General features: G+C 40.9%; 1 protein-coding gene and 1 pseudogene across 1 annotated transcript in view; one reads left to right on the plus strand and one right to left on the minus strand.

Annotated features, from left to right (window-relative positions):
- STK32B (serine/threonine kinase 32B) overlaps positions 1-14,477 on the plus strand; it is a 363,907-nt gene that overhangs the window by 243,586 nt on the left and 105,844 nt on the right. The window contains exon 7 of the mRNA XM_073574498.1: positions 8,212-8,315. Coding sequence (XP_073430599.1) covers positions 8,212-8,315 — 104 coding nt within the window. The remainder of the gene's footprint in view (positions 1-8,211; positions 8,316-14,477) is intronic.
- Positions 9,063-13,307, minus strand: LOC141088579 (RNA-binding protein FXR1 pseudogene; annotated as a pseudogene).

The following is a 14,477-nucleotide window of genomic DNA, read 5'->3' on the forward strand; positions in this document are numbered from 1 at the left end:
TCGCTAAATCATCCCAGACAGATGTCTGTCCAGCCTCTGTTTGAAGACTTCCATTGAAGGAGAACGCACCACTTCTCGTGGCAGCTTGTTCCACTCATTGATCACTCTAACTGTCAAAAAGTTTTTTCTAATATCTAATCTGTATCTCCTCCCATTCAGTTTCATCACACTGCTTCTAGTCTTTCCTTGTGCAAATGAGAATAAAGATGATCATTCTACAATGTGACAGCCCTTGAGATATTTGTAGACAGCTATTAAGTCTCCTCTCAGTCTTCTCTTCTGCAAGCTAAACATTCCCAAATCCTGCAACCTTTCCTCATAAGACAGGGTTTGCAGACCGGTCACCATTCTGGTCGCTCTTTTCTGAACTTGCTCCAGTTTGTTGATGTCTTTTTTAAAATGTGGCACCCAAAACTGGACACAGTATTCCAGATGAGGTCTCACCAAAGAGGAGTAGAGGGCAATAATGACTTCACGTGATCTAGACTGTATGCTTCTGTTAATACATCCTAGAATTGCATTTGCCTTTTTTGCTGCTGCATCACACTGTTGACTCATATTCAGTCTGTGATCTATTAGTATACCCAAGTCTTTTTCACATGTGCTGTTGTTTAACCCTATTCCTCCCATTCTGTATATGCTTTTTTCATTTTTATTGCCTAGATGTAGTACTTTGCATTTTTCCCTGTTAAAAACCATTTTGTTAGTTGCTGCCCACTGCTCCGTTTATTTATATATTTTTGAATCCTCTCTCTCTCTCTCTTCTCTAGTATTAGCTATCCCTCTTAGCTTTGTGTCATCAGCAAATTTAATCAGTTTACCCTCAATTCCTTCATCTAAATTGTTGATAAAGATGTTGAACAATACAGGGCACAGGACAGAGCCCTGTGGTACCCCACTTGAGACATTCTTCCAACTGGATGTGCAGCCATTTACGACCACTCTTTGGGTCCGATCACTAAGCCAGTTATGAATCCACCTAACAGTTGCCTTGTCCATTCCATACCTAGTCTTTTTTCAATTAGAATTGTGTGAGATACTTTGTCAAATGCTTTGCTGAAGTCAAGATATACTATATCTACAGCAATTTCCTGATCCACCCAATCAGTGATTCCATCATAGAAGAAAATTAAATTAGTCTGACATGACTTATTAGTTACAAACCCATGCTGACTCTGTTTAATCACTTCATTCTTATCCAGATACTGACATACATGTTGTTTAATAATTTGTTCAAAGATCTTTCCTGGTATAGAAGTCAGACTCACCGGCCTATAGCTGCCTGGGTCCACCTTCTTCCCCTTTTTGAATATAGGAACAACATTTGCTCTTCTCCAGTCTTCTGGGACTTCTCCTGTTCTCCAAGAATTTTCAAAGATTATGGAGAGTGGTTCAAAAATTTCTTCTGCTATCTCCTTCAGTACTCTGGGGTGTAATTCATTTGAACCTGGAGACTTGAATTCATTTAGGTTAGCTAAGTGATTCCACACTATCTTTCTCTTTATAGATATCCTGGATTCTTCTATTCCCTTAATAGCACAGTGAAGAACAGTTGATGTTACATTTCCTTTCTGAGAGAAAACAGATGTAAAATAGGAATTTAAAAGTTCGGCCTTCTCAACATCCTGTCTTACCATTTCATAATTTTCATCCTGTAAAAGTCCTATAGCATCTTTGACTTTTCTTTTACTTTTGACATATCCCCAATATCCTTTATTATTGCTTTTGATGTGTCTTGCAAGCCTCAATTCATTGTCAGCTTTAGATAATCTGATTTGTGCCTTGCAGGTTCTGCAGACAGCATTATATTCTTCTTTAGATATGCCTCCCTCTTTCCATTTTATAAACATTTCTTTCTTCCTTTTTAGCATGTGCTTAAGTTCTGTGTTCATCCATCCTGGTTTCCTTAAATGCTTCCTATTCTTCCCTCTTTTCGGAATTGTTAACAATTGTGCTTTGATAATTTCATTTTTCAAGATTTCCCATCCTTCCTGGACATTTTTGTCTTTAAGGATATCCAGCCATTGGATCCCTCCAATTCTCTTTCTGAATCCCTTAAAATCTGCCTTTCTGAAATCTAACCTTGACGTCTGAGTCTTTACAGGTCTTCCTCCACTAGTTATCCAAAATTCTAAATTAGCATGGTCGCTACCTCCTAGGGTCCCAGCCACTTTTACCTCCTCAACCATTTCCTCCCTATTTATAATGATTAGATCCAAGGTAGCAGATCCCCTTGTTTTCTTCCCTACCTTTTGGAAGATAAAGTTGTCAGCAAGAGAGGATAAGAATTCCCTTGACCTGTTAGTTTTGCCTGAGAGAGATTCCCAACAAATGTCTGGATAGTTGAAATCTCCCATGACAACTATGTCATATTTTTTGGAGAACTTGGCCATTTGATGCATAAAGAGTTCATCCATATCTTCAGCTTGCACAGGCGGCCTGTAGTAAATGCCTACAATGGTGTCCTTTCCATTGTTCTGTTCTTGTATTCTTACCCAAACAGTTTCCACAGAACTCCCAGTCTCTGAAGCTTCAATCTCTGTGCAGATATACGCGTTTCTAACATACAATGCGACACCCCCTCCTCGTTTATCAAGTCTGTTTCTTGCAAATAAGTTGTATCCTTCTAGCCTTGTATTCCAATCATCTGTATCGTCCCACCAAGTTTCAGTGATTCCAATGACATCATATTTCTTTTTCTGCGTTAGTAGTTCCAGTTCTCCTTGTTTGCTGCCCATGCTTTGTGCATTAGTATAGAAACATTTTAGTTTGTGATTGGTTTCTCTTTCTCCAATATACTCTAATGGGTCATCTATTTTGCACGTGCTGGGGCCCAGAAAATAGGGAGCGTTTTTGTGGCACTTTGGTCTCTAGTGTACACCCCTCCTTTTGATCTGTAAACTATTGTACTCAGATGTCCTGTTTGATTGTCCATCACTAACTATATCTACCTATCCAGAATGATTTTTTTATAACTTTTATATACTGTTTTCTATCAATAAAGAAGAATGTGTTATATCTTTATGGCTAGTGCTTGTCTAGCATCATTGTGCTAGTCTCTCAGCATTTGGATTAATTCTATTGGGGCATTTGGCTCAAGAATTCTCCGTAGGTTTGCATTTATATGACTAAATAGAAGAGGCCAAACTACCGGTAATCATTTTTGTCACTTGAGCCTACTATAACCTATAGAGTGCTTCACAGATTGCGAGGTTGGCCAGATTTTGGTAAAGCACAGCTAAGGAGGGAGTTTTGACAAATTTATACAACCAGCCATAACATGACAGCATCTACAGCTAATGTTTTGATGCCAAATAGCATCGGGCACCTTGAGGACTTCTTTGGTGGACAACACAATATTTAAAGGGTGCGTGAGTCTACGCTAGATATCAGTGAATCTTTTGAAATTTGAATTCTCCAGCTTTTTGGAATTTCCTCAGCAAATTCACTTTTGCAGTAAATTGATTCACCAGCCCTTCAAAGCCTCTAATTGCCCTGAAAAACGTGTACAATGCTATTCTCTTCCCATTATGCACTAATTTTTCTCACTGTTTTGCTATAAAAACTATCAGCAGCATGAATCAGGCTCTGGCTCTTGCATTTCAGCAAATATGTTTTACTCTGAAATGCCACGGCGTTTCAGAGAAAACATACTTTTGAAAGCTGTAACTTTGTGGACCATGTAACTAATGTATATACCGTAGTTTATGTGTTTAAATATATAGTGTTTTTTCTCTTCCTATCTTTATAGCTAAGCTATGAGTTGTGACGTCATATCACTATCCAGATACACTCCAAAATGGCTGCTGCATTCCCTGCTTCTGCTTTTATACAGGAAACGAAAGTCCCTCTTGATTTGCTGTGCTATATCATATTAAATCTGCAAGTCATTATGAAGAAAAAGAAGCCTGCCTGAGGTCAGGAAGTAATAGGGCTTTAATGTGCAGCTTATTGCCCCCACTATTTTCCATACCATATGGAATGACTGTTCTAACTAAATGGGCATTTGAAAATATTTAATTCAATATAGAATTCTTAGAATATCTAACATTTAGCCCCGGTGTAATTTTATGTGGGAGAAGTTATGTCTTTGGCTTGGACCCTGCTGCTTACCATTTGTCACTAAGGAATTGGCAAATTCACCAGAGACATGCCCATCATAAATCGTAATAAAGAGAAAGCAACCAGCTCACCGGTCTGCCAGGGGTGCATGGAACTCCGCCAGTACAAGCGTGGATCCAATGAAGAGAAAAAAAAAAGTGCTCCAGCTCCCATAAAAACATGGATTTTTATTTTTCCATTAAAAACATTTAAACAGTGGCATGCTCATGTGAGGCAGCTCAGGGAACAAGCGACGCGTTTCGATCAGCAAGATCTTTATCACAGCCTGTCTACAGATGGCAACAATTAATTATTTAAACTATTGAATGACCAATCAAAGACATGCTTCACATCACATGGTAATCTCAAAGGTCCTATTCAACGAAATACAAACACAGAGACAATGGAAGGGAGGCAATGATCCTTTCTATTCCAGAAACACAGAAAGTATGTGTGCTGCGGTTATCTGCCATACCAGAATTTATCAACTATATCAATTCAAATAAATACAACATTTGTTTTACCCATAGGTTTGATTTAAGCAGGATTTCGTTCCTGGATTTAGACCTATTGGGAGTTGATGGGGAGCCAATTTCTACCAGAACCTTTAGAAAAACTTTTCAGGGAACACCATTCTCCATGCTTCCAGCAGTCACCCAAGGCACACTATTAAATCCATTCCCTTGAGGGAATATATCAGAGCTAAGAGAAATTGTAGCAATAAGGGTGAAATTGACATGGAGTTTGATTTGGTGGACAAAAGGTTGAAGAAACGCAACTATCCAAATTGGACATTGTCCAGAGCAAAAAACATTGTTGCCAAGAAAAGTCGAGAGGAACTTGTTCTTCCTAAAAAAAAAGGGAAAACCAATCACATACTAATTTTGCTAACAAACCATATGTATGTGTGCAATTTAGTCCACAATACAGAGAAATCAAGAACATTATAAATCGTTTTCTCCCTATGTTATATGAGGATTCACTTTTAGTACAAATTTTGGCTTCTGGTGTGAATATAGTCTCGAGAAAAGCGCCATCTATTGGTAACAAGGTTTCCCCAAGTGCCTTTTTTGGCTCTCAAAACAAAAATAATAAAAAATCCTGGCTAAAATACAGAGGTTTCTTCAAATGCGGTCATAATAGATGTAGAACCTGCAAGCATGCTTCTGTCATCAAAACTTTTGACAACTATAATGGTACTATGGTACATACAATCAAACAATACATAAATTGTAATTCCACCTTTGTTGTCTACCAAATTACATGCACGGCTTGCAATTTGTTTTACATTGGCTGCACCACAAGAAAACTTAAAATTAGAATTTCTGAACATCTCCCAGATATTGACAGTGTTGCTTCTAATTGTAATGTTTCAGCTGCGGCCAAACATTTGATTTTTCATCATAACCGCAGCACACATACTTTCTGTGTTTCTGGAATAGAAAAGATCATTGCCTCCCCACGTGGAGGTGACGCCAGACAGCGCCTTCTAACGCGGGAGGCTTTTTGGATTTTTAATTTAAATTCTAGGTTTCCAAATGGACTAAACAGAAAGAATGAATTGATGTTCCATTATGAAACATAGTTTATTGTTTTTTTCTTATCTTTTTTCATTGTATTTTGTCATTGTACATTTATTTTTGCTGAAAAGGACCTGTGAATTTGTCATGTGATGTAAACGTATTCATTGATTGGTCACTTAGCAATTCCATTGTCTCTGTGTTTGTATTTAGTTGAATAGGACCTTTGAGATTACCATGTGATGTGAACCAACTCTTTCATCGGTCATTCACTAGTTTAAATAATTCATTGTTGCCATCAGTAGACAGGCTGTGATAAAGATCTTGCTGATCGAAACGCGTCGCTTGTTCCCTGAGCTGCCTCACATGAGCATGCCACTGTTTAAATGTTTTTAATGGAAAAATAAAAATCCATGTTTTTATGGGAGCTGGAGCACTTTTTTTTTTCTCTTCACATGCCCATCATAACCTTGTATGTGTTTGCAAATCTCTGTAACTTCAATTGGCTTGACAAGATCAGAATTAACTTTTTCTAGAAATCTGTGCAGTTTACTGATCTGCACCAGTATCAAGTTTATATCAAAGGGTCACTTTAAAAGAACCCTAAACCAAGGTCAGCATGAGTCACTGTCTCCAGCATTTCAGCCATATATGTTACACTATGAAATATTAGGGCGTTTCAGAGAAAACATTTTTAAAAATCATACAAAGACCCTGCGGCTCAGATGATAAATCCAAAAAAAGTAGGTCTCCAGTGACTTCTCCCTTTCTCATTCCCATGACTGATAGGTCTCTCTATATGTGTATAGGAAGCAAATTTTTTGACTAAAGGAACAGGGCAGGGAGGAGCCACTGGAGATCGGCCTCTTGGGCTATTCCACAGGACCACATAGTCCCTGGTTAGCTTTTAAAAGTATGTTTTTTATGAAACATCTCAACATTTCATAGTATATAAAATGTGGCTAAAATGATGGAGCCAGACACTGAATCATGCTGCCTGTGGTTTGGGCAGCCTGAATCAACAGACAGGTTCCCTTTAAAAAGGTGATATATGGTTATAAAAATTAAAGAGCTTGACCTTTGGGGAATACACCTTAAGAGTAATGTTTATCCAGGATCATTTTTAATATCATGTGTTTTGTGAAAGATTGACTGAACAGCTTGCACATTACGTTCGGACAACTCATTCTCGTAAACTGGACTGGGCAGTCAATCATTCGGGTAGCACATGCAATCAAAGCCTGTTTTTTTCTGCAGAGGTGAATTGTGATGCAATAACACTATCAATTGTTAGGGCTTGTGGCTGTCAACTGTTTCCACAGGCGATTAAAAAAAATTGTAAATGTTCCTTTCCTCATATCCAACCTTCCCTCCCTGCTCCCCCCCTTCCCCTTGTCTTTCCACCCAATTAAAATATTTAAAACCCTAATAAAACTATTTGAAAAACAAAAAAAATTGTAAATGAAGTCATAACCTATAATGCAAATTTAGAAAAAAAAAATAAGAAAAGCAAGGTTTTTACAAAGTTATCCAACTTTATATGTTGAATATATACAATGGAAAATGGTATACAAAGGTAAAGGATGAAGAAATACGCTAAAAGGTTTAAAAGTGGACTACTTCCCTTTTCCCTTGTCTCCCCATTTATCTATCCTTACCCTATACCCATACCCTTTTAAAGTTTAAAATACCAATAAAAACTATTGGAAAATAAAATAAAAGTGGACTACTATACAATATATTGATGAGTGTCATAGAGAACATCAAGATCCATAACGCATCTCCAAAAAAGGGGGTATTGGCCCCCTCCCCTCTCACATAGAATCTCTCAAAGAGACAGAGTTTGCAATCAAAAACCCCCTGATGTAGAACTGCACAGTAGACATAGAGAAGTGATGAAATTACATATACTGTAGCTGGGATGTGAAAAATCTAATTAAAATTCCCTTTGAAGCCCAGACTTATTGCACTGCCCAGGTGACTGAAAGAGGATATCTATTGTGGGGAAAGAGCTGGTAACATCCCACAACCAGTCTCACGTGAGGTCATCAAGTGGAGGTGTGTGAGTGTAACTGAGGTGCTGATAAAAGGTCAAGGCAATGTATGATCTGTGTTCCTGCAAAGATGTACATATCAGTGAATGCATGATTCCCGTCCAATGGACATTTCCAATTAAAGCTTTATGCTTCGCTAGCTGAGTCATCTCTGTGACCAGCATAGTAAGTTTCTTCTGTTTCTCCTTTCATTACATGTAATTGTATATGCTGTATTGTTTTGTCCCCTTTGTAAAACCTTTTGTATATTTTTTTGATAAACACTGCCTATTGTTCTGGATTAAATATAAAATTGAATAGTTCTGTAAACAGCACCCATGAAGCCATGCCCTACCTAAAACGGCATCCAATCGGCCGGAAAACGATTGGTGATGGCAGCGAGTAGCTCCTTGGTTATTGTGGAGTTAGCAGTGACAGTTCCAGGGTATATATATATATATACAGTATTTACCTTATTATCTAACATCTACAGAATATGATATCACATGGAATATAGTTTATTGTAATTAATTCATATATAAAATTTGTATTTCAAGCTCCAGAAGTTTTCCAGTCGTTCATGGAGGTGGGGTCCGGATACTCGTATCCTGTGGATTGGTGGTCATTAGGGATTACAGCTTATGAACTCCTCAGAGGTTGGGTAAGTGGATCTGTAACTATTAATTTGAACAAAACCTCTCCTGAGGACCTCCTGTTTGAGAAGATCTCCCCCCTTATCTTGACCAGTTTTCCATCTTCTTTGAGAAGACCACACCACCTAGAATACCACTTTCCAATGCAATTTTGGGTGGTAGTCACAAAAAGGGTTCACTTTATTTAGAATCAATGAAACACGTAACTTGTCCCATGATATTACGTCACTGGCCATTAATAAACATAATTTTGCCTTCTTCAGTAAATCTTCAGCTTTTACAGAAACATTCACAATCATTCCAACAATCAAATGTGTATGAATCCCCTTAACAGGGATGCACGAAGATTGGATATGTTGGGTGTCAAAACTGATTCCCTTGCTCATACAAGGTGTTTGAGTGGCCTCTCTCCCTATAAAAATAAACATACATGCTTGGCCTAAGTAGGCTTGAATGTTTATTGGTTAGTCCATGGGTAAGATACCTGTCTTATGTGTATGAAGCATTATGGAGAATATTTTCTTACATTGCCATGTGTCTTGCAAGCCATTTTTGTCCCAAATATCTGCACAGTTTTGCCTGCGACTGATGCTCACTCTATATACAGCTCCATATTTTCTCCATCTTAGTACATTTCACAAGATGCTCTATGTAGACTTTGATCCTGTAGAGAAGACGGTAAATTTGAGCTCATCAACAAGCAGAATTGTGAATGAAATGAACCTTTTCATGTACATTTTAAATATAGAAAAGTTTTAGGCAGGTGTGGATAAAAATTCCTGCAAAGTAAGAACGCATTAAAAATAGAAGTGTTTATAGTTTATCCATAGAAGATCTGTGGTTAGTTCTCCAAGATGTTTGGGACAACCTCCCTTCCAATATACTTCAAAAACTGTGTGACAAGTACCTAGAAGAAGTGATGAAGGCAGAGGGCGGTCACACCAAATATTGCTTGGATTTAGATTTCTCCTTTATTTATGCAATTTGCATTTTGCTAATTGACAAAAATAAACTATTAAAAGATCTGTCCAGTAATTTAGTATTGATGGCCCACCCTAGAATAGTTCATCAATACCAGATTGGTGGGGACGTGATACCTGGCACCCTCGTTGATCAGCTGTTTCTGTTGGTGGCCAGATATAATCAGTCATGGAGGTGCACAGCACAGCTCCATCAACTACATATTGCCCACGTCCAGGCACTGCAAATCTGCCCCAATTTGTATTAATGGGAGTTGATCTGAAGTATCTCGCTGAGGACACTATGCAGATGATGGAGCTGTGTTACTCCGGACAACCCCTTTAACTTTTCTAATATATATATATATATATACAGTGGGGAAAAAAAGTATTTAGTCAGTCAGCAATAGTGCAAGTTCCACCACTTAAAAAGATGAGAGGCGTCTGTAATTTACATCATAGGTAGACCTCAACTATGGGAGACAAACTGAGAAAAAAAAATCCAGAAAATCACATTGTCTGTTTTTTTTTTCATTTTATTTGCATATTATGGTGGAAAATAAGTATTTGGTCAGAAACAAAATTTCATCTCAATACTTTGTGATATATCCTTTGTTGGCAATGACAGAGGTCAAACGTTTTCTGTAAGTCTTCACAAGGTTGCCACACACTGTTGTTGGTATGTTGGCCCATTCCTCCATGCAGATCTCCTCTAGAGCAGTGATGTTTTTGGCTTTTCGCTTGGCAACACGGACTTTCAACTCCCTCCAAAGGTTTTCTATAGGGTTGAGATCTGGAGACTGGCTAGGCCACTCCAGGACCTTGAAATGCTTCTTATGAAGCCACTCCTTCGTTGCCCTGGCGGTGTGCTTTGGATCATTGTCATGTTGAAAGACCCAGCCACGTTTCATCTTCAATGCCCTTGCTGATGGAAGGAGGTTTGCACTCAAATTCTCACGATACATGGCCCCATTCATTCTTTCATGTACCCGGATCAGTCGTCCTGGCCCCTTTGCAGAGAAACAGCCCCAAAGCATGATGTTTCCACCACCATGCTTTACAGTAGGTATGGTGTTTGATGGATGCAACTCAGTATTCTTTTTCCTCCAAACACGACAAGTTGTGTTTCTACCAAACAGTTCCAGTTTGGTTTCATCAGACCATAGGACATTCTCCCAAAACTCCTCTGGATCATCCAAATGCTCTCTAGCAAACTTCAGACGGGCCCGGACATGTACAGGCTTAAGCAGTGGGACATGTCTGGCACTGCAGGATCTGAGTCCATGGTGGCGTAGTGTGTTACTTATGGTTGGCCTTGTTACATTGGTCCCAGCTCTCTGCAGTTCATTCACTAGGTCCCCCCGCGTGGTTCTGGGATTTTTGCTCACCGTTCTTGTGATCATTCTGACCCCACGGGGTGGGATTTTGCGTGGAGCACCAGATCGAGGGAGATTATCAGTGGTCTTGTATGTCTTCCATTTTCTAATTATTGCTCCCACAGTTGATTTCTTCACTCCAAGCTGCAAGCTGGTTGGCTATTGCAGATTCAGTCTTCCCAGCCTGGTGCAGGGCTACAATTTTGTTTCTGGTGTCCTTTGACAGCTCTTTGGTCTTCACCATAGTGGAGTTTGGAGTCAGACTGTTTGAGGGTGTGCACAGGTGTCTTTTTATACTGATAACAAGTTTAAACAGGTGCCATTACTACAGGTAATAAGTGGAGGAAAGAGGAGACTCTTAAAGAAGAAGTTACAGGTCTGTGAGAGCCAGAAATCTTGCTTGCTTGTTTCTGACCAAATACTTATTTTCCACCATAATATGCAAATAAAATGAAAAAAAAACAGACAATGTGATTGTCTGGATTTTTTTTTCTCAGTTTGTCTCCCATAGTTGAGGTCTACCTATGATGTAAATTACAGACGCCTCTCATCTTTTTAAGTGGTGGAACTTGCACTATTGCTGACTGACTAAATACTTTTTTTCCCCACTGTATATATATATATATAGTATATATAAGGGTTGTACTCACTCACGTGCGTCAGGAGGAAAACATTAGGGACGTTTCTTTAAAAGTTCATGTGGGTTTATTTGCTTCATAAACCCGGAAGCACCAACAAAAGGTAAACAGCCTTTAGAGCAAGCAAAGCATCAATGTCTATAGCAGGGCTCTGCTCCACCAGGCCTGTGGGCATACAGGCTGGGTGTAATGTCCAGCTCGCAGGCTCATTCTGGAGTCCTTCTTCCTCCCAGCACACAGACTATGTGCCAAACAACAGTCTTCATTACAAAAGCTGTAACCACACCAAGATGTGAGTTATGTGGGTAGCCAGACCCGCCCATCTCTCATAGCTACCCGCAACCTGGACCCAGGTGCCCTAAACGATATCTTAATGCTTACGTGCACTAAAGAAAATACTCTAGGTTACATCACAGAGAGCAGCCATCTCTGACACATACCTCCCATTGATTATGCGGCCTTTTGCCTCCTTCCATACATTCCCCTCTACTTAAAGACGTGGGGCTTTTCACCTTCCATTACCCAACCAGAGACCCTTCTCGGTCGCCTTTGAAAGTAAACCTGGCTGTCAAAATCGGGCCCTCTCACTGAACCCTTTTTGAAACAATATATCATCTGACTCCGTCACCTCCTCTGATAGAGTGGCCCCTTTTTTAGACCACCCCCATCCCCGGCGGTCAGTATGGTATTGCGATTCCCTTGCCCCCATACCTACTGTCTGGTCTGACTCTTTGTCACCACATCCGATACAGGGTCTCCTGCCTAGGCTACTCAGAATTGAGTTAACAGAGGAGTCACTACTTCTAACCCTTCCGTGTCCTTTTCCATTAGGCCACCTTCGGCTGTCTTTCTGTTGGCAATTTCTCCTATTGTCTTTATAAACCAAAGACCAGTCATTTCATTTATCTCTACTTCCGCTCTTAGCTTCAGATCGAGTACTTCCAGTCTTTAGAGAACCCCTTCGTCTCTCTATACCTTGGGTTGAAAGTGGTCACCATCTTCTTTCCACTTCCTGGAGCTGTTTATTAATCTACAGTCTGTCAAGTCTTAGCTGCTCTACCTCTCTTAGGTATGCCACCAGATATTCAAGGAGCATTCGGATATTTCTAAAGCTTTCCATTGATCCGACAATGACGAATGAAACCATCCATCTTCACGAGCTACCTGGGCTTCGTCATCAGCCAGAATCCTCACTCTTGCCACACCGGATTTATTCACAATTTTCTGTATTACTTTTCCAAGTCTCCCAATAACTTTCCTCACCATGTTCCTGGGCACTTGTATGATGTCTTCCACCAACCCCAACCGAATTTGAGCTCTCCTTGCAAGCTACAGACATCGAGCGGCTTCCTCATTCCTCAACAGGATCATCCATTTCGTGCAGAGACAGTGTAGGTGCATGTCACTCAGGATAGCCACCCTCTTTACTGTGACTTCCCTAGTTGACAGTACAACCAACTGTTTAGTCTCTGGAGCCCAGTTCACACTACACACTTCCACCGCCTTCCTAAAATTTTCATGCACAGACTCACTGGCACAGGCTTCTCTCAAGTCCTCGGGTACCTCTACTACGCACTTGAAGAGCGAATTCTCATCCACTTCAGGGACCGACAGCTCCTGCTTTGCCCTGGAATTTCCATCTAGTCACCTGCCACCACCGGGTGATTGTCTTGTTCAGCCTTTAGTGCAAGCTCTCCCTGAGCTTAAAACTCTTCAAGACACCTCATCAGATGGGCATTTGCAGCTCAGCCTCTTTACCACTCTGGAACTGCCACTGTTAGTCTGCAACCACCACCTCTTTCTCGTGTAGAAGTCCTCTTAATGCTTCTTTGAGCACCTCTAATATCTTCCAATATGGCCGTGTTTACTGATTGACATGTTAATAGGTGATCCCTGAGCTCAGAGACTTCTTTCTTCAGCTCATCCACTCTGTGTTCCGTTCCTTGTCTCAAGACTTTTTCTTTTACTGCCTCCAGGATCTCTGCTGGGTTCTCTGAAGCTTTCATGCTCTCCTTCCCACACACCATCTCCCTAGCCTAGGGTTCTCTGGAGGGTTCTCTCTCCACTGTCATGGGGTCACACGCCTCATCACAGTTCCCTTCTTCCCCCAGGGCACTGTTCCGATTTCCAGCCTCCCTATAGGTGGATCCCCCCATGATCTGCTTCTCCTGAGCATCACGGACTCCTGCTCCACTGCTTTCTTCAGCAATCGTCACTTGGAGCACTTCTGAGTGGCCATGGCTACATCTGTGATGGGAAGATGTACTATCCCTTACTGGACTCCCTTTGGTTCGCAGAGTCACAGTCACCCCTGGAGTCTGTGACACACCCCACAGTAAGGTAACCCCTCAATGTGCTGTCTAAATTGATGTAAACTCCCGCATCACTCCCAGTCACACTGTGGTTTACTTCAGGTGATGTCAGGTCAGTACATTGGGCAGACTCATACCTTCCACCAGTCACCCTTACATCTGTACCATCAGATTTGGGAGGTGTTACTGTCGGAAGTTTCCCACCCCCTTCAACATAGGGCCGTTCCTCCTCTGGCTGTAGAGGAGCTCCCTTCTTCCTTAAGTTTGAGAACAGCCCCGAGTCCCGGCCTACTACCACTGGATAGGTTAAGCTAGGGAGTGGGACCCTGGCGACATCATGACTTGGGATGTCACTGGCCATCTTGAGGATCACCCTGGTCACTGGGTAGTCTTTAGAGCCCCCATGGATGCGGGTGACCCTGATCTTCCTTTTTGGTATCTCAAAGACCTCGGGCACAGTCTTCACAAGGGTCACTGAGCTCTGAGTCAACCAGCCTGCACATGCCCTCTATGTTCATTTGCAGTGTACACTCACGTAGCCCCTGGCCAGGTGGGTAGTTTATCCAGCAGACTGGACACAAATAGTACAATTGTCCTTGGCAACAGTCTGTCTGCGTCACCCCTTTTACTCTGGGATACTCTGCCCCTATTAGGCTCCTTTCACTTTATGGGACTCCGCCCCTTTTGGGTTATTATTCTCTTTAGAGCCACCACCCCCTTTAAGGATCCCACCCCATTTTGGGATTCCACCTTTTTTGGGGACTCCACCCCCTTTTGGGCAACTCTCTGTTTTGGGATTTTGCTCCCTTTTGGGCAACTACCCTTTTTTGGAATACCACCTCCTTTTGGGCAACTTTCTGTGAACACCCCATCAGCTCCTGGGAA

This window comes from Dendrobates tinctorius, unplaced genomic scaffold (assembly GCF_039654945.1).
Source record: "Dendrobates tinctorius isolate UK_male_01 unplaced genomic scaffold, ASM3965494v1 ptg000039l, whole genome shotgun sequence".
NCBI classification, from domain to species: Eukaryota; Metazoa; Chordata; class Amphibia; order Anura; family Dendrobatidae; genus Dendrobates; species Dendrobates tinctorius.